General features: G+C 43.8%; 1 protein-coding gene across 1 annotated transcript in view; it reads left to right on the top strand.

The window, feature by feature from the left end:
* The window catches only part of tm9sf4 (transmembrane 9 superfamily protein member 4), a gene marked incomplete at its 5' end in the record, with an annotated part of 64086 nt that overhangs the window by 3359 nt on the left and 33229 nt on the right, over positions 1 to 27498 (top strand). The window contains 3 exons of the mRNA XM_083770238.1: positions 1739 to 1849; positions 4525 to 4624; positions 14436 to 14592. Of these exons, the coding sequence (XP_083626364.1) occupies positions 1739 to 1849; positions 4525 to 4624; positions 14436 to 14592 (368 nt within the window). The remainder of the gene's footprint in view (positions 1 to 1738; positions 1850 to 4524; positions 4625 to 14435; positions 14593 to 27498) is intronic.

Raw genomic sequence — 27498 nt, 5'->3', positions numbered from 1 at the left:
AGTCAGGAAGAATGTTTATAGGATGTGGGTAAGGAGTAAGGAAGAATGTTTAAACCATTCATAATATCATTTAGCATATGGTTGGCTATAACCCATTTAGGACTGAGGTCGATAAAAAAAAGGCTTCTTAGGCATCTCAAAATAACCGCCCCCCCCCAGAAGCAAAGATTTGAGCCTCATTTTCTAGATTTTTCAAAAATAGCAGATCTACGAGCTTGTAGATCTGCTATTTTTCAATAGCTAAAGTATAACGTAATGCTTAAAACAGGGTTGGACATTACTGAGGAACTGTATGTTATGGAGAAACTGTCACTCATACTTGGACTACAAGAGGAAAAGTGGGATCTCTTCTCTCGATAATGCAAGAGGATTTCAATGAATGTATCTTGTAATGTGAAAAATGCAGCCTTGTCTTTTATTTTCATTTTTTTTTCTCTCTCCTTTTGTTCTTTTTTTTAGTATTGTCTTTTTCCTGGGCAGGAACCCATTTTGGTGTTTTAAACATTATGTTATAATTTAGCTATTGAAAAACAGCAGATCTACAAGCTCGTAGCGCGCCATTCGGTGGCGCGCTACGAGCTTGTAGATCGAAGAACGACTGACACAGAAACATAGCTTTTTCAGAAAACTGTCAGGATGTAGAAGAGCATTTTTAGAATCTGATCTCAGGTCAGAATGGGTTTAAAGTCCATTCTCCAACTGACAGTCAGCAACCTACGTGGACTCTGGATTAGAAAACATACGTCCTGTCTATGGGGAACTCTGAACTACCACGATGTGTCTTCTGCTGCTGAGTGAACCTGTGTATACCACTATACTCTGGATTATAAAACATATATCCTACCTAAACTACCACGATGTGTCTTCTGCTGCTGAGTGAACCTGTGTATACCACTATACTCTGGATTATAAAACATATATCCTACCTAAACTACCACGATGTGTCTTCTGCTGCTGAGTGAACCTGTGTATACCACTATACTCTGGATTAGAAAACATATATCCTATCTAAACTACCACGATGTGTCTTCTGCTGCTGAGTGAACCTGTGTATACCACTATACTCTGGATTAGAAAACATATATCCTATCTAAACTACCACGATGTGTCTTCTGCTGCTGAGTGAACCTGTGTATACCGCTATACTCTGGATTAGAAAACATATATCCTACCTAAACTACCACGATGTGTCTTCTGCTGCTGAGTGAACCTGTGTATACCGCTATACTCTGGATTAGAAAACATATATCCTACCTAAACTACCACGATGTGTCTTCTGCTGCTGAGTGAACCTGTGTATACCACTATACTCTGGATTATAAAACATATATCCTACCTATGGGGATTAACTCTGAACTACCACGATGTGTCTTCTGCTGCTGTGAGGCATTTGCCAAAACTTTTTTTTCTTCTTTTCCAAAGTGAGTACAGGGTGTGTTTTGTGTAACTATAGTACTGACTGCTGAATTACTGCTTTAGTTTAGTTTAGTTTAGTTAGTTTAGTTTAGTTTAGTTTAGTTTAGTTTAGTAGCACTGTCTGGGAGTCCCTCTCTCATTTTATAGCAGTTCATGTGCCCGATATATATATATATATACGTGGTTTAGTTCAAGTTAGACAAAATAAATAAATGTCTTGTATATTTCAAACGCTCATGTGTGTGTGTGTGTGTGTGTGTGTGTGTGTGTGTGTGACTGTGTGTGTGTGTGTGTGTGTGTGTGTGTGTGTGTGTGTGTGTAGGAGACGTGGTGGGCCCTGGTATTGATGTCCATACTGCCTGGAGGACGGCTCTTCTACGTACCTGGGGTTGCGCCCCAGAACTTCCATGAAAACGACCTCGTAGAAATCAAGGTAACATCAAAGCCTTAGACATCGTTTCATTAACACATTTAGTGCCGGAAGTGCTTCAAAATAGGAGCTCCGGGGTGCCGGAGTTGTCTGATCGCTTTTACTCTGAAAGCCATGAACCGGAAACACTTTCCTAAAAAAGTTGACTTTACAAAGTGACCTCACATCCCCGATCATCTTAATTTATTTTTTTACGCTCCAAAAAGCGTTCATATTTTGCGGGAGAGAGACGGATGAGGAGCAGAAATGAAGCGCCAGCATATCGATCCGTTCATCACCACGGAGAGCGCCCTGGATTAGGAGAGACGAGTCATTCTTTCCGCCGCGCTAACATGGGAGTCAATGACAAGCTAATAGTTGCACTGAGCGTTAGCATACGGAAAGCGAAAAGCCAAAAAAAAAAAATATATATATCTTATCTCGCCCCGTATCTTTGAGGGTGCACTAGGACGTACAGGTATGTCCATTGTACCTCTCGGTTCCAATCCTTATGACGTACAGGTGCGTCCTATGAACTGAAACGGTTAACCCATTCTGACCTGAGATCAGATTCATACGAGGTTTCCACTGGACACACACTGGTCTGATTAACCCATTCTGACCTGAGATCAGATTCTAAAAAAATGTCAGTCGTTCTTCGATTGTTCAAAAATAGCAGACCTACAAGCTCGTATCGCGCGACTCGGTGGCGCGATATGCGCTTGTAGATCTGCTATTTTTAAATAGCTAAAGCATAACATGATGCTGACACCAAAATGGGTGCCCGGTCAGAATGGGTTAAGCTCACACTCAGTTTTCTGAAATACCTGTATAACTGTAATACATGTTTCTGTATCAGTGGTGCTCAATATTTCATGTCAAGGACCCCAAAAATGATATGTAATTTCTTTGCCATCGACCCCCATCTGAATATATGTATTATTCCAGGAACCCCCTCAGAAGCAAAGATTTGAGTTATAGATTTGTGCCGTATTTTCACGATTAAAAAAAGAATAGCAGACCTACAAGCTACGAGCTTGTAGATCTGCTATTTTTCAATAGCTAAAGTATAACATAAGTATAAAATAATGCTTAAAACATTAAAACCTATGCTTTTTTTTTCACCTTTGGCAAGATTCAGGGGTTGCACTGTTGTTGTGTCAGACAGTCGATACATTTCTCAGATAAGGACAGAAGTGTTTCAGATACTCTGTACTTAATTATTGGGATTGCCAGTGAGTGGATAATGACAGTGATTACCACTGTGGACAAGTCCTCTTGTTTTGTCAAGGTATTCTATAATTAAGCAATAAGCTGATAAAACTATTACATTCACAAAAGTAGCTACGCTTTGCGCCACCAGAGCGAGCCCACATCACTTCCTTGTTTTGCTCGGCAAGTACTGTAGGCTATGTGACGGGAGAATAGCGCTTGATGTCTTTACGGGGCTGCCTGGAGCCACACATTCACAGTCATATGAGCCGGGCGGTGCTTAGACGGCACCGCACGGCATGGGTTCGTAAGGCAATCAAGCGCTCCCCTTCCCCAGTACAGCTACAGAGTTGCGGAATCAGCTGGGAATGATATAAAGTGATTGAAGGTGTGGGTTATCGGTGAAATGTACAACGGTCACGTGACGGTAACCAGCCAATCAGAATCAAGTATTGGGACTAACCGTTTTATAAAATGGCATACAGACCTCTATGCAGGCAGTCAACGTAGACTCAGTGTTAACCCATTCAGACCTGAGCTACATTCTACAAAAGGTCTTCTAGATCAGGGGTAGGCAACCTTAGGCACGGGTGCCAACATTGGCACAGGGGAGGGTGATCACTGGCACACTGGCATTAGTGTGAGAGAGAGAAGGTTTTTCTTTTAAATTGAAATATTCCAAAAAAAAGTCAGTTAAATTAAGTCTATTCACATCTACAAATTACAAGATAATTTACATCCTGCACATAATTGTACATTCATTCAAACTCCTAAACTCATGACTGGGGAGGGATTAGGTGGGTTATTGCTCTCATCAAAAATATTTCTAAGCTTGTTATGTATATCCTATATGGACAATCTAAATCAGTTGGGAATATTTAATGTTGATGTGGTGTCATAATTATATATGGCACACTGACTATCACGGAAATGAAAACATGGCACTTGATGTGAAAAAGGTTGCAGACCCCTGTTCTAAATCATGACAGTTCTCTGAAAAACCTATGTTTCTATGTCAGCGGTGCTCAACCTTTTTCATGTCAAGGAAATATCTGTATTTGGCTGCGGACCCCCATCTGAAAATATGTTGTTCCAGAGACCCTGCCTCCCAGAAGCAAAGATTTGAGTTAAAAATGTTCGCTCTGAAAGTATATATATATATATATATATTCAAAGATTTGTGCCATATTTTCACGACTTTTCAAAAAATAGCAGACCTATACGAGGTCGTAGCATGTGCTTGTAGATCTTCTATTTTTCAATAGCTAAAGTATAACATTTAAAAAAGGGGTTCCCGTCCAGAATTGGTTAATTTATCAATTTGTAACACTGAGAGTTTCCAAATGGAACAACTCTGTGTTCAATAGAATTAACTGCAAGGATTGTACTGTTTCTTTCTTTCTTTCTTTCTTTCTTTCTTTCTTTCTTTCTTTCTTTCTTTCTTTCTTTCTTTCTTCCTTTCTTCCTTCCTTCCTTCCCCCACCCAGGCAGTGAAGCTAACCAGCTCTCGTACCCAGCTCCCATATGAATACTACTCCCTTCCCTTCTGCCAGCCAACGTCTGTGGTCTACAAGGCAGAGAATCTGGGTAAGCACCGACAGTCTGACCGTCTGTGGTCTACAAGGCAGAGAATCTGGGTAAGCACTGACAGTCTGACCGTCTGTGGTCTACAAGGCAGAGAATCTGGGTAAGCACCGACAGTCTGACCGTCTGTGGTCTACAAGGCAGAGAATCTGGGTAAGCAGCGACAGTCTGACCGTCTGTGGTCTACAAGGCAGAGAATCTGGGTAAGCAGCGACAGTCTGACCGTCTGTGGTCTACAAGGCAGAGAATCTGGGTATTAAGCACCGACAGTCTGACCGTCTGTGGTCTACAAGGCAGAGAATCTGGGTAAGCACTGACAGTCTGACCGTCTGTGGTCTACAAGGCAGAGAATCTGGGTAAGCACTGACAGTCTGACCGTCTGTGGTCTACAAGGCAGAGAATCTGGGTAAGCACCGACAGTCTGACCGTCTGTGGTCTACAAGGCAGAGAATCTGGGTAAGCACTGACAGTCTGACCGTCTGTGGTCTACAAGGCAGAGAATCTGGGTAAGCAGCGACAGTCTGACCGTCTGTGGTCTACAAGGCAGAGAATCTGGGTATTAAGCACCGACAGTCTGACCGTCTGTGGTCTACAAGGCAGAGAATCTGGGTAAGCACTGACAGTCTGACCGTCTGTGGTCTACAAGGCAGAGAATCTGGGTAAGCACCGACAGTCTGACCGTCTGTGGTCTACAAGGCAGAGAATCTGGGTATTAAGCACCGACAGTCTGACCGTCTGTGGTCTACAAGGCAGAGAATCTGGGTATTAAGCACCGACAGTCTGACCGTCTGTGGTCTACAAGGCAGAGAATCTGGGTACGCACCGACAGTCTGACCGTCTGTGGTCTACAAGGCAGAGAATCTGGGTATTAAGCACCGACAGTCTGACCGTCTGTGGTCTACAAGGCAGAGAATCTGGGTACGCACCGACAGTCTGACCGTCTGTGGTCTACAAGGCAGAGAATCTGGGTATTAAGCACCGACAGTCTGACCGTCTGTGGTCTACAAGGCAGAGAATCTGGGTACGCACCGACAGTCTGACCGTCTGTGGTCTACAAGGCAGAGAATCTGGGTACGCACCGACAGTCTGACCGTCTGTGGTCTACAAGGCAGAGAATCTGGGTAAGCACCGACAGTCTGACCGTCTGTGGTCTACAAGGCAGAGAATCTGGGTAAGCACCGACAGTCTGACCGTCTGTGGTCTACAAGGCAGAGAATCTGGGTAAGCACCGACAGTCTGACCGTCTGTGGTCTACAAGGCAGAGAATCTGGGTAAGCACCGACAGTCTGACCGTCTGTGGTCTACAAGGCAGAGAATCTGGGTAAGCACCGACAGTATAGTCTGTGGTCTACAAGGCAGAGAATCTGGGTAAGCACCGACAAATGTTCCAAAACTAAGGTCACATTCATACCAGAGAGCTTTACTGCCATTAAAACGAATCCTGCTGCACATTGTCAGAAAGTGCACTTCGTTTGGCAGGTGTGAAGGCTCATTCGAATCCTAATGCGTATCAAAGAACCGCATTCTACTCGGACCTAATCTACTTCGCTTCCAATCGCACTTGATTACGATTCGGTGCAGGTGTGAATGCAATCCGCAGTAAATAAAGGAAATGAAGCAAACAATGTGGCGGGTGAGGAGCTGAACACAGTTGGAGACGGAGAAGGCATATTTTACGCAGCGCAAAGATGTCCCGTTACCGTGGATAGACGTGGTCGAATGAGGAGACTGAAGCCCTGTACCGAAATGAGGACGAGTACATTAATCAATTGCTTAAGAAAACACATAAAAACTCCCCCCTGTCAGGTGTAAAGGAGCAACTTGGACACTCAGGCATGAAGGAAGCATGAGTTCAAGTCCGTTGCTCTCCCCTTGTCCCCCATATATGGGGACTAGGTTGGTCTCCCCTTGTCCCCCATATATGGGGACTAGGTTGGTCTCCCCTTGTCCCCCATATATGGGGACTAGGTTGGTGGAGGGTGTGTAGAGCCCAGGATCACATTAGATGATTGACACAGGGGTGAAAAATGGGTTACAAAATCGTGGGATAAAAAAAAAACCCACATAAAAACACTGCAGTGTCCGTGCGTGCCGTAAACATGGAGTGCTGTCACTGTGTGGGGACTAGTGGGGAGTAGGGACTTTCATCTCGATAAACTTGTAAACATTTTGCGCTGCTGTCTGTTATATCAGTGCGCTCAGCGCTGTGCCTCCATGCCCAAAAGAACAGTGCGTGGCTGCATGTGTATAGTGAGAGAGAGAGAGAGAGAGGGGTCTAGTCCCAGAAGGCAAGACACGTTATGAGTATAATTTTATCACCATAGATTTCACTGTGTAGGCTAGTTTATGAATGGAACACATTGATAAAGGTCCCCCCTGCTGCGTTTCCAATTGCTGCACATGACAGCTGTGTGAAGGCAAACCGCAGCAAATGAAATATGCAAGAATCCCAGTTTCTCCGCCCATACGCATTGAGTCTACCGAAGTATTAGGTGGGAATGTGACCTAAATGGAAACTAAATGAAAACGAAGCTATTATGACTAAAACTAAGACTAAATGTATTGACAATTTCGTCAACAGATACAAACTAGACTAAAATGTTAGGAAGGGACTAGTGGACAAGAGATCCAGTACAAGTCATTTTACACTCGGTTGCATGCTGAAAATAGCCGATCTACAAGCTCACAACGCGTCGCGTTGTGAGCTTGTAGATCTGCTATTTTCAACAAGTGTAAAAGGAGCCATTACGACGGCATCAAGGCCCGCCAAAATACATTTTAGTCGACTAAATGAACTGCAGATTTAGTCGACTAAAATCTTATGACATTTAGTCGACTGAAACTAGACTAACACTAAAACATTCCAGGTGACTAAAATATGATTAAAACTAAATTAAGTTTAATTCCAAAGACTTACGACTGAACTAAAATAGTTCTAAAACACCTCCCAGCGCTGCTAAGCCCTACTGTTTGGTCTAGGGGTGTATTTATGTGTACGTTTATTTAACGGGGACAATACAAACACCTATGTATCAAGTTGTAAAAACAGGAAAGCGTTGCATTGTATATGGGTTTGTAGCCGTCGAAGGCTAATTATCCAGTCCCTGGCAAGGCCTTTCTATGCAAACATGAACTACCTAAAAAAAAAACTAATCTTTTCTAGAAAAGTACATGCAAATACATCTAATCTAAAGTACAAAATAAATGACATTCACAGATTACACTTCAATGTTTGAAAATGTGCTTAAAAGTATCCCTGGCTAATAAGACACATATGTTGATGTCATGTGTGGTCCAGCCCTATGGAATGCACATGCTAATAAAAAGTATTTAAAATATTGCTTTGATGCTCATATTATCCCTAGGAAGTATTACGTTGTTTTTTTTTATTAGCATATTCACTCCATTTACATTCCATAGGGCTAGACCATATGGACATATGACATCATCAACTTGAGACAGGAGCAGCTCCTATTGAGTGAAAGATTCTTTATTTATGAAAGAAATACAATATTTAAAGTTCTTATTTTAGTTGTAGAGGGCAAATATAATGTTTTAAGGCATATTTGTCTTATTAACATATTTTAACTTTTAACATATTACACATTTTGGACGGGAACCCCTTTTGGTGTTTTAAGCATTACGTTATACTTTAGCTATTGAAAAAATAGCAGATCTACAAGCTCATAGCGCGCCACCGAGTGGCGCGCTATGAGCTTGTAGGTCTGCTATTTTTGAAAAGTCGTGAAAATGTGGTGCAAATCTTTGAATATATATTCCAGAGCGAACATTTTTAACTAAAATATTTGCTTCTGGGGAGGTCCCTGGAACTACATATTTTGAGATGGGGGTCCGTGGCCCAATAGAGATAATTCTGGGGGTCCTTGACATAATAATAATAATAATAAAATGATAAAGGTTGAGCACAACTGGGTTTTTCAGAAAACAATTATGATTTAGAAGCCTTTTTCTTGGTCCAAAATGGGTTAATGTTCACACCTCTGGTCCGATTTCAACCAGAGTTTAACGTCATTATTCACGTGTCTCTTGTCTCACTCTGACACGCATGACGTTGACAGTTTAACGTCATTATTCACGTGTCTCATGTCTCACTCTCACACGCATGACGTTGACAGTTTAACGTCATTATTCACGTGTCTCATGTCTCACTCTCACACGCATGACGTTGACAGTTTAACTTCATTATTCACGTGTTTCATGTCTCACTCTCACACGCATGACGTTGACAGTTTAACGTCATTATTCACGTGTCTCTTGTCTCACTCTCACACGCATGACGTTGACAGTTTAACGTCATTATTCACGTGTCTCATGTCTCACTCTCACACGCATGACGTTGACAGTTTAACGTCATTATTCACGTGTTTCATGTCTCACTCTCACACGCATGACGTTGACAGTTTAACGTCATTATTCACGTGTTTCATGTCTCACTCACACGCATGACGTTGACAGTTTAACTTCATTATTCACGTGTTTCATGTCTCACTCTCACACGCATGACGTTGACAGTTTAACGTCATTATTCACGTGTTTCATGTCTCACTCTCACACGCATGACGTTGACAGTTTAACTTCATTATTCACGTGTTTCATGTCTCACTCTCACACGCATGACGTTGACAGTTTAACTTCATTATTCACGTGTTTCATGTCTCACTCTCACACGCATGACGTTGGACAGTTTAACGTCATTATTCACGTGTTTCATGTCTCACTCTCACACGCATGACGTTGACAGTTTAACGTCATTATTCACGTGTTTCATGTCTCACTCTCACACGCATGACGTTGACAGTTTAACGTCATTATTCACGTGTTTCATGTCTCACTCTCACACGCATGACGTTGACAGTTTAACTTAATTATTCACGTGTCTCATGTCTCACTCTCACACGCATGACGTTGACAGTTTAACTTAATTATTCACGTGTTTCATGTCTCACTCTCACACGCATGACGTTGACAGTTTAACGTCATTATTCACGTGTTTCATGTCTCACTCTCACACGCATGACGTTGACAGTTTAACGTCATTATTCACGTGTTTCATGTCTCACTCTCACACGCATGACGTTGACAGTTTAACTTAATTATTCACGTGTTTCATGTCTCACTCTCACACGCATGACGTTGACAGTTTAACGTCATTATTCACGTGTTTCATGTCTCACTCTCACACGCATGACGTTGACAGTTTAACGTCATTATTCACGTGTTTCATGTCTCACTCTCACACGCATGACGTTGACAGTTTAACGTCATTATTCACGTGTTTCATGTCTCACTCTCACACGCATGACGTTGACAGTTTAACGTCATTATTCACGTGTTTCATGTCTCACTCTCACACGCATGACGTTGACAGTTTAACGTCATTATTCACGTGTTTCATGTCTCACTCTCACACGCATGACGTTGACAGTTTAACGTCATTATTCACGTGTTTCATGTCTCACTCTCACACGCATGACGTTGACAGTTTAACGTCATTATTCACGTGTTTCATGTCTCACTCTCACACGCATGACGTTGACAGTTTAACTTAATTATTCACGTGTTTCATGTCTCACTCTCACACGCATGACGTTGACAGTTTAACGTCATTATTCACGTGTTTCATGTCTCACTCTCACACGCATGACGTTGACAGTTTAACGTCATTATTCACGTGTTTCATGTCTCACTCTCACACGCATGACGTTGACAGTTTAACGTCATTATTCACGTGTTTCATGTCTCACTCTCACACGCATGACGTTGACAGTTTAACGTCATTATTCACGTGTTTCATGTCTCACTCTCACACGCATGACGTTGACAGTTTAACGTCATTATTCACGTGTTTCATGTCTCACTCTCACACGCATGACGTTGACAGTTTAACTTAATTATTCACGTGTCTCATGTCTCACTCTCACACGCATGACGTTGACAGTTTAACGTCATTATTCACGTGTCTCATGTCTCACTCTCACACGCATGACGTCGACAGTTTAACGTCATTATTCACGTGTTTCATGTCTCACTCTCACACGCATGGCGTCGACAGCGCGTGAGGAAACTCTTCTTCCATAGAAACAGATGAACGTCTTTACTGAATAGCTAATTCCATCAAATCGACGAAACTCAAACATGTTTCCACTCGGAGGAAATGAATCACCCAGAATGTGTTCTTCTTATAGTACCTCTGCATGAATGCACACTCATTTTGACATTTTCATTACCTATAAAATGGTCAAGTCATTGATACATTATGTTATCATTCATGGCACTTGAAAGTATTCAGTATTTTAGCCGTGACGTGAGCGCCCCCTCCTGAGATACTTCCGGGTCCTACTTTTGTGTCGCTTTTGTTATACTGTGACGCTCCGTCGGACTAAATCTGAGACGAAAACAACCACGAAAGTCTCATTTTACTGCTTTCCTCGCAACAACAAAGCTGCTGCTCTCCCAAATCTGTCTGTGACAGGCCGTCTGCCCCACATGGAATACTATCGCCATTTTATGTTATTGTGTCAACTAAATCCTCATTAATGCAAACTAGATTCAACATACTCAAGCCTGCACACATTCTAAATATTCCCCCGAAACATTTTACCGAGCAAATTCAATGCCACCTTCAATAATAATGATAGTCTTTATTGTCTCCACATCATATACTTTTGTTGTCATGGACACTTGTACAAAACATTAATAATTCTACTCGAGTTGGAAGCATTAACACATTGAGTACGCCGACTGCCTTCAAAATATAGGCTATAGAATACCGGAGGTGTCTGATCGCTTTTACTTTGAAAGCCATGAACCGGAAACACTTTCCTAAAAAAGTTGACTTTACAAAGTGACCTCAACATCCCCGATCATCTTAATATATTGTTTTACGCTCCAAAAAGCGTTCATATTTTGCGGGAGAGACGGATGAGGAGCAGAAAATAAGCGCCAGCATATCGCTCTATTCATCACCACGGAGAGCGCCCTGGATTAGGAGCTACGAGTCATTCTTTCCGTCTCGCTAACGTGGGAGTCAATAATAAGCTAATAGTTGCACTGAGCGTTAGCATACGGCAAGCGAAAAGCGAAATGCCAAAAAAATAAATAGGAAAAATTCTGAATATTAATATCTCGCCCCGCATCGCTGGGATGTCGCTAGGACGTCCTCAGACGTCCTTAGAACTCTACGTTCGGTATCCTATGACGTTCTCAGGCGTCCTACGTGCTGTAAGTGTTAAGACCCATTTTAACCCTCAATGGCTTCCTTCCTGAAAAATAACGTCACTGTAAAAAGATTGACGCGTTTAGATATTCTATTTACAATGGGATGCGGACGGGAGCTGGTGCCACTTGGACCCGGACGTAACGTAGCACTACAAAATGACGTCAGACTTAAATACTGAATGGAATGCACATGCTAATAAAAAGTATTTAAAATATTGCTTTGATGCTCATATTATCCCTAGGAAGCATTATGTTTTTTTTTTTTATTAGCATATTCACTCCATTTACATTCCATAGGGCTAGACCATATGGACATATGACATCATCAACTTGCGACAGGAGCAGCTCCTATTGAGTGAAAGATTCTTTATTTATGAAAGAAATACAATATTTAAAGTTCTTATTTTAGTTGTAGAGGGCAAATATAATGTTTTAAGGCATATTTGTCTTATTAGCCTGCAGGGATCCTTTTAACATAATACCCATTTTGGACGGGAACCCCTTTTGGTGTTTTAAGCATTACGTTATACTTTAGCTATTGAAAAAATAGCAGATCTACAAGCTCATAGCGCGCCACCGAGTGGCGCGCTATGAGCTTGTAGGTCTGCTATTTTTGAAAAGTCGTGAAAATGTGGTGCAAATCTTTGAATATATATTCCAGAGCGAACATTTTTAACTAAAATATTTGCTTCTGGGGAGGTCCCTGGAACTACATATTTTGAGATGGGGGTCCGTGGCCCAATAGAGATAATTCTGGGGGTCCTTGACATGATAAAGGTTGAGCACCACTGGGTTTTTCAGAAAACAATTATGATTTAGAAGCCTTTTTCTTGGTCCAAAATGGGTTAATGTTCACACCTCTGGTCCGATTTCAACCAGAGTTTAACTTCATTATTCACGTGTCTCTTGTCTCACTCTGACACGCATGACGTTGACAGTTTAACGTCATTATTCACGTGTTTCATGTCTCACTCTCACACGCATGACGTTGACAGTTTAACGTCATTATTCACGTGTTTCATGTCTCACTCTCACACGCATGACGTTGACAGTTTAACGTCATTATTCACGTGTTTCATGTCTCACTCTCACACGCATGACGTTGACAGTTTAACGTCATTATTCACGTGTTTCATGTCTCACTCTCACACGCATGACGTTGACAGTTTAACGTCATTATTCACGTGTTTCATGTCTCACTCTCACACGCATGACGTTGACAGTTTAACGTCATTATTCACGTGTTTCATGTCTCACTCTCACACGCATGACGTTGACAGTTTAACGTCATTATTCACGTGTTTCATGTCTCACTCTCACACGCATGACGTTGACAGTTTAACGTCATTATTCACGTGTTTCATGTCTCACTCTCACATGCATGACGTTGACAGTTTAACTTAATTATTCACGTGTTTCATGTCTCACTCTGACACGCATGACGTTGACAGTTTAACGTCATTATTCACGTGTTTCATGTCTCACTCTCACACGCATGACGTCGACAGTTTAACTTAATTATTCACGTGTTTCATGTCTCACTCTCACACGCATGACGTTGACAGTTTAACGTCATTATTCACGTGTCTCTTGTCTCACTCTCACACGCATGGCGTCGACAGCGCGTGAGGAAGCCACTCTCCTCCCCAGTGCAACTCTTCTTCCATAGAAACAGATGAATAGCTAATTCCATCAAAGCCAAAGACGAAACTCAAACATGTTTCCACTCGGAGGAAATGAATCACCCAGAATGTGTTCTTCTTATAGTACCTCTGCATGAATGCACACTAATTTTGACATTTTCATTACCTATAAAATGGTCAAGTCATTGATACATTATGTTATCATTCATGGCACTTGAAAGTATTCAGTATTTTAGCCGTGACGTGAGCGCCCCCTCCTGAGATACTTCCGGGTCCTACTTTTGTGTCGCTTTTGTTATACTGTGACGCTCTGGACTAAATCTGAGACGAAAACAACCACGAAAGTCTCATTTTACTGCTTTCCTCGCAACAACAAAGCTGCTGCTCTCCCAAATCTGTCTGTGACAGGCCGTCTGCACCACATGGAATACTATCGCCATTTTATGTTATTGTGTCAAATAAATCCTCATTAATGCAAACTAGATTCAACATACTCAAGCCTGCACACAATCTAAATATGCCCCCGAAACATTTTACCGAGCAAATTCAATGCCACCTTCAATAATAATAATAGTCTTTATTGTCTCCACATCATATATTTTTGTTGTCATGGACACTTGTACAAAACATTAATAATTCTACTCGAGTTGGAAGCATTAAGACCCATTTAACCCTCAATGGCTTCCTTTCTGAAAAATAACGTCATTGTAAAAAGATTCACGCGTTTTAGATATTCTATTTACAATGAGATGCGGACGGGAGCTGGTGCCACCTGGACCCGGACGTAACGTAGCACTACAAAATGACCCGGACGTAACTAGGACTACAAAATGACGTCGGACTTAAATACTGAATTGTTGTCAGATCTGTTCAATATTTCATTGCACGTTCCTTATTTACATATGCATGCTTTGCCTTGGTTTGTCCACCAGGGGAGGTGCTGCGCGGCGACCGCATCGTGAACACCCAGTACAACGTGTTCATGAACCAGGAGAAGAAGTGTGAGGTGGTTTGTGAGAAGAAGAAGCTGAAGGTGGAGGACAGTAAGCTGGTGGCCGAGAGGATCCAGGAGGAGTACTACGTACACCTGTAAGTACTACAGTACCCAGAATGCACTCTGTTCCTACACGGAAGGAGGAGTACTACGTACACCTGTAAGTACAGTATGTACAGTATGTACAGTAAGACCTTAGAGTATATATTTATAGAGACGGCACCCAGAGGAAACCCTGAGGCCAAATGGACATAGTGGCAGGATTTATCATTGCAGCTCGAGCCAGCGCTGCTCCGTTGACTATCATTGCGCACGTTCATGTGTTTGAGGCCATGAACACGTGAACGAATGTTTCATACGTGAACGCAGCACAAACGGCACAATGATAGTCAACGGCAGCGCGTTCATGTGTTTGGGGCAAATCCATCCCAGAATGCACTCTGTTCCTACCAGGAAGGAGGAGTGAAATCGCCTCATGCGCTTTTGAGCAACTCAATGCAAGTGGATGGGAGGAGAACTCGGGTGTCTTCTCTATAGATATATACTCTATGTGTAAGACTCTCCTCGTCCTTAACACAACCAACGCATTTTTCGGATTTTTAGCAGCGTTTCTCCATCGGTTTTCCGAAAAACGCGTCCAGTGTGTAAAAGCACCTTTACTCTTCCTTTCTGAAGGCGATGTGACGCACTAGACCAGTGTGTTTTCTATTTAACTTTTTTTAAATCATGAAAATCAGGGCCTGCAAAATGATATGCATTTTGGCTGTGGACCTACCTAGCCTGGATCCAGCCCATAGTTTGTCTCGCGTTGCCAGACTGTTGCCTCTCGCAATTTCCAATTGCTTCCGTCATACAGTCTGGAGCAACGGAAGCTCTGATCATGAGTAAAATATAAATGCTTCCGTCATACAGTCTGGAGCAACGGAAGCTCTGATCATGAGTAAAATATAAATGCTTCCGTCATACAGTCTGGAGCAACGGAAGCTCTGATCATGAGTAAAATATAAATGCTTCTGTCGTACAGTCTGGAGCAACGGAAGCTCTGATCATGAGTAAAATATAAATGCTTCCGTCATACAGTCTGGAGCAACGGAAGCTCTGATCATGAGTAAAATATAAATGCTTCCGTCATACAGTCTGGAGCAACGGAAGCTCTGATCATGAGTAAAATATAAATGCTTCCGTCGTACAGTCTGGAGCAACGGAAGCTCTGATGACGAGTAAAATATAAATGCTTCCGTCGTACAGTCTGGAGCAACGGAAGCTCTGATCATGAGTAAAATATAAATGCTTCCTGTCGTACAGTCTGGAGCAACGGAAGCTCTGATCATGAGTAAAATATAAATGCTTCCGTCGTACAGTCTGGAGCAACGGAAGCTCTGATCATGAGTAAAATATAAATGCTTCCGTCATACAGTCTGGAGCAACGGAAGCTCTGATCATGAGTAAAATATAAATGCTTCTGTCGTACAGTCTGGAGCAACGGAAGCTCTGATCATGAGTAAAATATAAATGCTTCCGTCATACAGTCTGGAGCAACGGAAGCTCTGATCATGAGTAAAATATAAATGCTTCGTACAGTCTGGAGCAACGGAAGCTCTGATCATGAGTAAAATATAAATGCTTCCTGTCGTACAGTCTGGAGCAACGGAAGCTCTGATCATGAGTAAAATATAAATGCTTCCGTCATACAGTCTGGAGCAACGGAAGCTCTGATCATGAGTAAAATATAAATGCTTCCGTCATACAGTCTGGAGCAACGGAAGCTCTGATCATGAGTAAAATATAAATACTTCCGTCGTACAGTCTGGAGCAACGGAAGCTCTGATCATGAGTAAAATATAAATGCTTCCGTCGTACAGTCTGTAGCAACGGAAGCTCTGATCATGAGTAAAATATAAATGCTTCGTACAGTCTGGAGCAACGGAAGCTCTGATCATGAGTAAAATATAAATGCTTCCATCGTACAGTCTGGAGCAACGGAAGCTCTGATCACGAGTAAAATATAAATGCTTCCGTCATACAGTCTGGAACAACGGAAGCTCTGATCACGAGTAAAATATAAATGCTTCCGTCATACAGTCTGGAGCAACGTGTAAAGTAAGAGAGCAAAGTGTAATCATTACAAATCGAAATCACTTCATTCAGACCGCAATTTGAAAAATCATTATTTCCCACAAACCTATCTCTGTCCCTTCAGAACGGTAACGTGTAGATTTAGAGTCGTCTAAACCTAGCTCTGTCCCTTCAGAACGGTAACGTGTAGATTTAGAGTCGTCTAAACCTAGCTCTGTCCCTTCAGAACGGTAACGTGTAGATTTAGAGTCGTCTAAACCTAGCTCTGTCCCTTCAGAACGGTAACGTGTAGATTTAGAGTCGTCTAAACCTAGCTCTGTCCCTTCAGAACGGTAACGTGTAGATTTAGAGTCGTCTAAACCTAGCTCTGTCCCTTCAGAACGGTAACGTGTAGATTTAGAGTCGTCTAAACCTAGCTCTGTCCCTTCAGAACGGTAACGTGTAGATTTAGAGTCGTCTCACGATGTCCAACCAAACATGACTGAGGGTTTCTTGTTGCTGAGTTATTCACCTTTTAAGATTTTCAATCTGATCCGCTAGAATGGGGAACATTTTGGATGACAATGAATGTTGCCCAACAGACGCTCCCAGCCTGTGGAGCGACGCTCCCAGCCTGTGGAGCGACAGACGCTCCCAGCCTGTGGAGCGACAGACGCTCCCAGCCTGTGGAGCGATGCTCCCAGCCTGTGGAGCGACGCTCCCAGCCTGTGGAGCGACAGACGCTCCCACCCTGTGGAGCGACAGACGCTCCCACCCTGTGGAGCGACAGACGCTCCCACCCTGTGGAGCGACAGACGCTCCCAGCCTGTGGAGCGACGCTCCCAGCCTGTGGAGCGACGCTCCCAGCCTGTGGAGCGACGCTCCCAGCCTGTGGAGCGACAGACGCTCCCACCCTGTGGAGCGACAGACGCTCCCAGCCTGTGGAGCGACAGACGCTCCCAGCCTGTGGAGCGACGCTCCCAGCCTGTGGAGCGACGCTCCCAGCCTGTGGAGCGACGCTCCCAGCCTGTGGAGCGACAGACGCTCCCAGCCTGTGGAGCGACAGACGCTCCCAGCCTGTGGAGCGACGCTCCCAGCCTGTGGAGCGACAGATGCTCCCAGCCTGTGGAGCGACGCTCCCAGCCTGTGGAGCGACGCTCCCAGCCTGTGGAGCGACAGATGCTCCCAGCCTGTGGAGCGACAGATGCTCCCAGCCTGTGGAGCGACGCTCCCAGCCTGTGGAGCGACGCTCCCAGCCTGCAGTGGAGCGATGCTCCCAGCCTGTGGAGCGAAGCGATCGGTTTTGATATCAATACATTTCCGTCCTTCTATTAATCCGCGTCCTGAGTGCTGAGCGTTACTATTCGATAGGACGGAGAACTCCGTTAATGCCTCGCAGGGTGTTGACGCCTAAATCTGCAATGTAGGCAGTGTGTAGGTCGGACACACGGCGCTATTGTGCGGCGGCTAATTTCACAAATGACATAATGACCCGGCCTAGCGTCATCTTTCAGTCGTCCCCTGTCGTCCATGTTGCTCAGCATTTTATTCCTCTGTCGTCCATGTTGCTCAGTGTTTTATTCCTCTGTCGTCCATGTTGCTCAGTGTTTTATTCCCCTGTCGTCCATGTTGCTCAGTGTTTTATTCCTCTGTCGTCATGTTGCTCAGCGTTTTATTCCCCTGTCGTCCATGTTGCTCAGTGTTTTATTCCCCTGTCGTCCATGTTGCTCAGTGTTTTATTCCCCTGTCGTCCATGTTGCTCAGTGTTTTATTCCCCTGTCGTCCATGTTGCTCAGTGTTTTATTCCCCTGTCGTCCATGTTGCTCAGTGTTTTATTCCCCTGTCGTCATGTTGCTCAGTGTTTTATTCCCCTGTCGTCCATGTTGCTCAGTGTTTTATTCCTCTGTCGTCATGTTGCTCAGTGTTTTATTCCTCTGTCGTCATGTTGCTCAGCGTTTTATTCCTCTGTCGTCATGTTGCTCAGTGTTTTATTCCCCTGTCGTCCATGTTGCTCAGTGTTTTATTCCCCTGTCGTCCATGTTGCTCAGTGTTTTATTCCTCTGTCGTCCATGTTGCTCAGTGTTTTATTCCCCTGTCGTCCATGTTGCTCAGTGTTTTATTCCCCTGTCGTCATGTTGCTCAGTGTTTTATTCCTCTGTCGTCCATGTTGCTCAGTGTTTTATTCCCCTGTCGTCCATGTTGCTCAGTGTTTTATTCCCCTGTCGTCATGTTGCTCAGCGTTTTATTCCCCTGTCGTCATGTTGCTCAGTGTTTTATTCCCCTGTCGTCATGTTGCTCAGTGTTTTATTCCCCTGTCGTCCATGTTGCTCAGTGTTTTATTCCCCTGTCGTCATGTTGCTCAGTGTTTTATTCCCCTGTCGTCATGTTGCTCAGTGTTTTATTCCTCTGTCGTCATGTTGCTCAGTGTTTTATTCCTCTGTCGTCATGTTGCTCAGTGTTTTATTCCTCTGTCGTCATGTTGCTCAGTGTTTTATTCCCCTGTCGTCCATGTTGCTCAGTGTTTTATTCCTCTGTCGTCCATGTTGCTCAGTGTTTTATTCCCCTGTCGTCATGTTGCTCAGTGTTTTATTCCCCTGTCGTCCATGTTGCTCAGTGTTTTATTCCTCTGTCGTCATGTTGCTCAGTGTTTTATTCCTCTGTCGTCATGTTGCTCAGTGTTTTATTCCCCTGTCGTCATGTTGCTCAGTGTTTTATTCCTCTGTCGTCATGTTGCTCAGTGTTTTATTCCCCTGTCGTCCATGTTGCTCAGTGTTTTATTCCCCTGTCGTCATGTTGCTCAGTGTTTTATTCCCCTGTCGTCATGTTGCTCAGTGTTTTATTCCCCTGTCGTCCATGTTGCTCAGTGTTTTATTCCCCTGTCGTCCATGTTGCTCAGTGTTTTATTCCTCTGTCGTCCATGTTGCTCAGTGTTTTATTCCCCTGTCGTCCATGTTGCTCAGTGTTTTATTCCTCTGTCGTCCATGTTGCTCAGTGTTTTATTCCCCTGTCGTCCATGTTGCTCAGTGTTTTATTCCTCTGTCGTCATGTTGCTCAGTGTTTTATTCCCCTGTCGTCATGTTGCTCAGTGTTTTATTCCCCTGTCGTCCATGTTGCTCAGTGTTTTATTCCCCTGTCGTCCATGTTGCTCAGTGTTTTATTCCTCTGTCGTCATGTTGCTCAGTGTTTTATTCCTCTGTCGTCATGTTGCTCAGCGTTTTATTCCCCTGTCGTCCATGTTGCTCAGCGTTTTATTCCCCTGTCGTCCATGTTGCTCAGTGTTTTATTCCCCTGTCGTCCATGTTGCTCAGTGTTTTATTCCCCTGTCGTCATGTTGCTCAGTGTTTTATTCCTCTGTCGTCCATGTTGCTCAGTGTTTTATTCCTCTGTCGTCCATGTTGCTCAGTGTTTTATTCCTCTGTCGTCATGTTGCTCAGTGTTTTATTCCCCTGTCGTCCATGTTGCTCAGTGTTTTATTCCTCTGTCGTCCATGTTGCTCAGTGTTTTATTCCCCTGTCGTCATGTTGCTCAGTGTTTTATTCCTCTGTCGTCCATGTTGCTCAGTGTTTTATTCCCCTGTCGTCCATGTTGCTCAGTGTTTTATTCCTCTGTCGTCATGTTGCTCAGTGTTTTATTCCCCTGTCGTCCATGTTGCTCAGTGTTTTATTCCCCTGTCGTCCATGTTGCTCAGTGTTTTATTCCTCTGTCGTCATGTTGCTCAGTGTTTTATTCCCCTGTCGTCCATGTTGCTCAGTGTTTTATTCCCCTGTCGTCCATGTTGCTCAGTGTTTTATTCCCCTGTCGTCCATGTTGCTCAGTGTTTTATTCCTCTGTCGTCATGTTGCTCAGTGTTTTATTCCCCTGTCGTCCATGTTGCTCAGTGTTTTATTCCCCTGTCGTCCATGTTGCTCAGTGTTTTATTCCCCTGTCGTCATGTTGCTCAGTGTTTTATTCCCCTGTCGTCCATGTTGCTCAGTGTTTTATTCCTCTGTCGTCATGTTGCTCAGTGTTTTATTCCCCTGTCGTCATGTTGCTCAGTGTTTTATTCCCCTGTCGTCATGTTGCTCAGTGTTTTATTCCCCTGTCGTCCATGTTGCTCAGTGTTTTATTCCTCTGTCGTCATGTTGCTCAGTGTTTTATTCCTCTGTCGTCATGTTGCTCAGTGTTTTATTCCCCTGTCGTCCATGTTGCTCAGTGTTTTATTCCCCTGTCGTCATGTTGCTCAGTGTTTTATTCCTCTGTCGTCCATGTTGCTCAGTGTTTTATTCCTCTGTCGTCATGTTGCTCAGTGTTTTATTCCTCTGTCGTCATGTTGCTCAGTGTTTTATTCCCCTGTCGTCCATGTTGCTCAGTGTTTTATTCCCCTGTCGTCATGTTGCTCAGTGTTTTATTCCCCTGTCGTCCATGTTGCTCAGTGTTTTATTCCTCTGTCGTCATGTTGCTCAGTGTTTTATTCCTCTGTCGTCATGTTGCTCAGTGTTTTATTCCCCTGTCGTCCATGTTGCTCAGTGTTTTATTCCCCTGTCGTCATGTTGCTCAGTGTTTTATTCCCCTGTCGTCATGTTGCTCAGTGTTTTATTCCCCTGTCGTCCATGTTGCTCAGTGTTTTATTCCTCTGTCGTCCATGTTGCTCAGTGTTTTATTCCCCTGTCGTCCATGTTGCTCAGTGTTTTATTCCCCTGTCGTCATGTTGCTCAGTGTTTTATTCCTCTGTCGTCCATGTTGCTCAGTGTTTTATTCCTCTGTCGTCATGTTGCTCAGCGTTTTATTCCCCTGTCGTCCATGTTGCTCAGTGTTTTATTCCTCTGTCGTCATGTTGCTCAGCGTTTTATTCCCCTGTCGTCCATGTTGCTCAGTGTTTTATTCCCCTGTCGTCCATGTTGCTCAGTGTTTTATTCCTCTGTCGTCATGTTGCTCAGTGTTTTATTCCTCTGTCGTCATGTTGCTCAGTGTTTTATTCCCCTGTCGTCCATGTTGCTCAGTGTTTTATTCCCCTGTCGTCCATGTTGCTCAGTGTTTTATTCCCCTGTCGTCATGTTGCTCAGTGTTTTATTCCCCTGTCGTCCATGTTGCTCAGTGTTTTATTCCTCTGTCGTCCATGTTGCTCAGCGTTTTATTCCCCTGTCGTCATGTTGCTCAGTGTTTTATTCCTCTGTCGTCATGTTGCTCAGTGTTTTATTCCTCTGTCGTCCATGTTGCTCAGTGTTTTATTCCCCTGTCGTCCATGTTGCTCAGTGTTTTATTCCCCTGTCGTCCATGTTGCTCAGTGTTTTATTCCTCTGTCGTCCATGTTGCTCAGTGTTTTATTCCCCTGTCGTCCATGTTGCTCAGTGTTTTATTCCCCTGTCGTCCATGTTGCTCAGTGTTTTATTCCTCTGTCGTCATGTTGCTCAGTGTTTTATTCCCCTGTCGTCCATGTTGCTCAGTGTTTTATTCCTCTGTCGTCATGTTGCTCAGTGTTTTATTCCTCTGTCGTCCATGTTGCTCAGTGTTTTATTCCCCTGTCGTCCATGTTGCTCAGTGTTTTATTCCTCTGTCGTCCATGTTGCTCAGTGTTTTATTCCCCTGTCGTCCATGTTGCTCAGTGTTTTATTCCTCTGTCGTCATGTTGCTCAGTGTTTTATTCCTCTGTCGTCCATGTTGCTCAGTGTTTTATTCCCCTGTCGTCATGTTGCTCAGTGTTTTATTCCCCTGTCGTCATGTTGCTCAGTGTTTTATTCCTCTGTCGTCCATGTTGCTCAGTGTTTTATTCCCCTGTCGTCCATGTTGCTCAGTGTTTTATTCCCCTGTCGTCCATGTTGCTCAGTGTTTTATTCCTCTGTCGTCATGTTGCTCAGTGTTTTATTCCCCTGTCGTCCATGTTGCTCAGTGTTTTATTCCTCTGTCGTCATGTTGCTCAGTGTTTTATTCCTCTGTCGTCCATGTTGCTCAGTGTTTTATTCCCCTGTCGTCCATGTTGCTCAGTGTTTTATTCCTCTGTCGTCCATGTTGCTCAGTGTTTTATTCCCCTGTCGTCCATGTTGCTCAGTGTTTTATTCCTCTGTCGTCCATGTTGCTCAGTGTTTTATTCCCCTGTCGTCCATGTTGCTCAGTGTTTTATTCCCCTGTCGTCATGTTGCTCAGTGTTTTATTCCTCTGTCGTCCATGTTGCTCAGTGTTTTATTCCTCTGTCGTCATGTTGCTCAGCGTTTTATTCCCCTGTCGTCCATGTTGCTCAGTGTTTTATTCCTCTGTCGTCATGTTGCTCAGCGTTTTATTCCCCTGTCGTCCATGTTGCTCAGTGTTTTATTCCCCTGTCGTCCATGTTGCTCAGTGTTTTATTCCTCTGTCGTCATGTTGCTCAGTGTTTTATTCCTCTGTCGTCATGTTGCTCAGTGTTTTATTCCCCTGTCGTCCATGTTGCTCAGTGTTTTATTCCCCTGTCGTCCATGTTGCTCAGTGTTTTATTCCCCTGTCGTCATGTTGCTCAGTGTTTTATTCCCCTGTCGTCCATGTTGCTCAGTGTTTTATTCCTCTGTCGTCCATGTTGCTCAGCGTTTTATTCCCCTGTCGTCATGTTGCTCAGTGTTTTATTCCTCTGTCGTCATGTTGCTCAGTGTTTTATTCCTCTGTCGTCCATGTTGCTCAGTGTTTTATTCCCCTGTCGTCCATGTTGCTCAGTGTTTTATTCCCCTGTCGTCCATGTTGCTCAGTGTTTTATTCCTCTGTCGTCCATGTTGCTCAGTGTTTTATTCCCCTGTCGTCCATGTTGCTCAGTGTTTTATTCCCCTGTCGTCCATGTTGCTCAGTGTTTTATTCCTCTGTCGTCATGTTGCTCAGTGTTTTATTCCCCTGTCGTCCATGTTGCTCAGTGTTTTATTCCTCTGTCGTCATGTTGCTCAGTGTTTTATTCCTCTGTCGTCCATGTTGCTCAGTGTTTTATTCCCCTGTCGTCCATGTTGCTCAGTGTTTTATTCCTCTGTCGTCCATGTTGCTCAGTGTTTTATTCCCCTGTCGTCCATGTTGCTCAGTGTTTTATTCCTCTGTCGTCATGTTGCTCAGTGTTTTATTCCTCTGTCGTCCATGTTGCTCAGTGTTTTATTCCCCTGTCGTCATGTTGCTCAGTGTTTTATTCCCCTGTCGTCATGTTGCTCAGTGTTTTATTCCTCTGTCGTCATGTTGCTCAGTGTTTTATTCCTCTGTCGTCATGTTGCTCAGTGTTTTATTCCCCTGTCGTCCATGTTGCTCAGTGTTTTATTCCTCTGTCGTCATGTTGCTCAGTGTTTTATTCCTCTGTCGTCCATGTTGCTCAGCGTTTTATTCCCCTGTCGTCCATGTTGCTCAGTGTTTTATTCCCCTGTCGTCCATGTTGCTCAGTGTTTTATTCCTCTGTCGTCCATGTTGCTCAGTGTTTTATTCCTCTGTCGTCCATGTTGCTCAGTGTTTTATTCCTCTGTCGTCCATGTTGCTCAGTGTTTTATTCCCCTGTCGTCATGTTGCTCAGTGTTTTATTCCTCTGTCGTCCATGTTGCTCAGTGTTTTATTCCCCTGTCGTCCATGTTGCTCAGTGTTTTATTCCCCTGTCGTCCATGTTGCTCAGTGTTTTATTCCCCTGTCGTCCATGTTGCTCAGTGTTTTATTCCTCTGTCGTCCATGTTGCTCAGCGTTTTATTCCTCTGTCGTCATGTTGCTCAGTGTTTTATTCCCCTGTCGTCATGTTGCTCAGTGTTTTATTCCCCTGTCGTCCATGTTGCTCAGTGTTTTATTCCCCTGTCGTCATGTTGCTCAGTGTTTTATTCCTCTGTCGTCATGTTGCTCAGTGTTTTATTCCCCTGTCGTCCATGTTGCTCAGTGTTTTATTCCCCTGTCGTCCATGTTGCTCAGTGTTTTATTCCCCTGTCGTCCATGTTGCTCAGTGTTTTATTCCCCTGTCGTCATGTTGCTCAGTGTTTTATTCCTCTGTCGTCATGTTGCTCAGTGTTTTATTCCCCTGTCGTCCATGTTGCTCAGTGTTTTATTCCCCTGTCGTCCATGTTGCTCAGTGTTTTATTCCTCTGTCGTCATGTTGCTCAGTGTTTTATTCCTCTGTCGTCCATGTTGCTCAGTGTTTTATTCCCCTGTCGTCCATGTTGCTCAGTGTTTTATTCCCCTGTCGTCCATGTTGCTCAGTGTTTTATTCCTCTGTCGTCCATGTTGCTCAGCATTTTATTCCTCTGTCGTCATGTTGCTCAGTGTTTTATTCCCCTGTCGTCATGTTGCTCAGTGTTTTATTCCCCTGTCGTCATGTTGCTCAGTGTTTTATTCCCCTGTCGTCCATGTTGCTCAGTGTTTTATTCCCCTGTCGTCCATGTTGCTCAGTGTTTTATTCCTCTGTCGTCCATGTTGCTCAGTGTTTTATTCCTCTGTCGTCATGTTGCTCAGTGTTTTATTCCCCTGTCGTCATGTTGCTCAGTGTTTTATTCCTCTGTCGCCATGTTGCTCAGTGTTTTATTCCCCTGTCGTCATGTTGCTCAGTGTTTTATTCCTCTGTCGTCCATGTTGCTCAGTGTTTTATTCCCCTGTCGTCCATGTTGCTCAGTGTTTTATTCCTCTGTCGTCATGTTGCTCAGTGTTTTATTCCCCTGTCGTCCATGTTGCTCAGTGTTTTATTCCTCTGTCGTCATGTTGCTCAGTGTTTTATTCCCCTGTCGTCATGTTGCTCAGCGTTTTATTCCTCTGTCGTCCATGTTGCTCAGTGTTTTATTCCTCTGTCGTCATGTTGCTCAGTGTTTTATTCCCCTGTCGTCATGTTGCTCAGTGTTTTATTCCCCTGTCGTCCATGTTGCTCAGTGTTTTATTCCTCTGTCGTCATGTTGCTCAGTGTTTTATTCCCCTGTCGTCATGTTGCTCAGTGTTTTATTCCCCTGTCGTCATGTTGCTCAGTGTTTTATTCCCCTGTCGTCATGTTGCTCAGTGTTTTATTCCTCTGTCGTCCATGTTGCTCAGTGTTTTATTCCCCTGTCGTCCATGTTGCTCAGTGTTTTATTCCCCTGTCGTCCATGTTGCTCAGTGTTTTATTCCCCTGTCGTCCATGTTGCTCAGTGTTTTATTCCCCTGTCGTCCATGTTGCTCAGTGTTTTATTCCTCTGTCGTCATGTTGCTCAGTGTTTTATTCCTCTGTCGTCCATGTTGCTCAGTGTTTTATTCCTCTGTCGTCATGTTGCTCAGTGTTTTATTCCTCTGTCGTCCATGTTGCTCAGTGTTTTATTCCCCTGTCGTCATGTTGCTCAGTGTTTTATTCCTCTGTCGTCATGTTGCTCAGTGTTTTATTCCCCTGTCGTCATGTTGCTCAGTGTTTTATTCCTCTGTCGTCCATGTTGCTCAGTGTTTTATTCCCCTGTCGTCCATGTTGCTCAGTGTTTTATTCCCCTGTCGTCATGTTGCTCAGTGTTTTATTCCTCTGTCGTCCATGTTGCTCAGTGTTTTATTCCCCTGTCGTCCATGTTGCTCAGTGTTTTATTCCCCTGTCGTCCATGTTGCTCAGTGTTTTATTCCCCTGTCGTCATGTTGCTCAGTGTTTTATTCCCCTGTCGTCATGTTGCTCAGTGTTTTATTCCCCTGTCGTCATGTTGCTCAGTGTTTTATTCCTCTGTCGTCATGTTGCTCAGTGTTTTATTCCCCTGTCGTCATGTTGCTCAGTGTTTTATTCCTCTGTCGTCCATGTTGCTCAGTGTTTTATTCCTCTGTCGTCCATGTTGCTCAGTGTTTTATTCCCCTGTCATCCATGTTGCTCAGTGTTTTATTCCTCTGTCGTCCATGTTGCTCAGTGTTTTATTCCCCTGTCGTCATGTTGCTCAGTGTTTTATTCCTCTGTCGTCATGTTGCTCAGTGTTTTATTCCTCTGTCGTCCATGTTGCTCAGTGTTTTATTCCTCTGTCGTCCATGTTGCTCAGTGTTTTATTCCCCTGTCGTCATGTTGCTCAGTGTTTTATTCCTCTGTCGTCCATGTTGCTCAGTGTTTTATTCCCCTGTCATCCATGTTGCTCAGTGTTTTATTCCTCTGTCGTCCATGTTGCTCAGTGTTTTATTCCCCTGTCGTCATGTTGCTCAGTGTTTTATTCCTCTGTCGTCATGTTGCTCAGTGTTTTATTCCTCTGTCGTCCATGTTGCTCAGTGTTTTATTCCTCTGTCGTCCATGTTGCTCAGTGTTTTATTCCCCTGTCGTCATGTTGCTCAGTGTTTTATTCCTCTGTCGTCCATGTTGCTCAGTGTTTTATTCCCCTGTCGTCCATGTTGCTCAGTGTTTTATTCCCCTGTCGTCATGTTGCTCAGTGTTTTATTCCTCTGTCGTCATGTTGCTCAGTGTTTTATTCCTCTGTCGTCCATGTTGCTCAGTGTTTTATTCCTCTGTCGTCCATGTTGCTCAGTGTTTTATTCCCCTGTCGTCATGTTGCTCAGTGTTTTATTCCTCTGTCGTCCATGTTGCTCAGTGTTTTATTCCCCTGTCGTCCATGTTGCTCAGTGTTTTATTCCCCTGTCGTCATGTTGCTCAGTGTTTTATTCCTCTGTCGTCATGTTGCTCAGTGTTTTATTCCCCTGTCGTCCATGTTGCTCAGTGTTTTATTCCTCTGTCGTCATGTTGCTCAGTGTTTTATTCCTCTGTCGTCCATGTTGCTCAGTGTTTTATTCCTCTGTCGTCATGTTGCTCAGTGTTTTATTCCCCTGTCGTCATGTTGCTCAGTGTTTTATTCCTCTGTCGTCCATGTTGCTCAGTGTTTTATTCCTCTGTCGTCCATGTTGCTCAGCATTTTATTCCTCTGTCGTCCATGTTGCTCAGTGTTTTATTCCTCTGTCGTCATGTTGCTCAGTGTTTTATTCCTCTGTCGTCATGTTGCTCAGTGTTTTATTCCCCTGTCGTCATGTTGCTCAGTGTTTTATTCCCCTGTCGTCATGTTGCTCAGTGTTTTATTCCCCTGTCGTCATGTTGCTCA

The sequence above is a fragment of the Protomyctophum parallelum genome, assembly GCF_964188405.1.
Source record: "Protomyctophum parallelum genome assembly, chromosome: 7".
Classification (NCBI taxonomy): Eukaryota; Metazoa; Chordata; class Actinopteri; order Myctophiformes; family Myctophidae; genus Protomyctophum; species Protomyctophum parallelum.
Note: the sequence above shows the minus strand (reverse complement) of the source record. Positions and strands in the feature narration are given on the sequence as shown.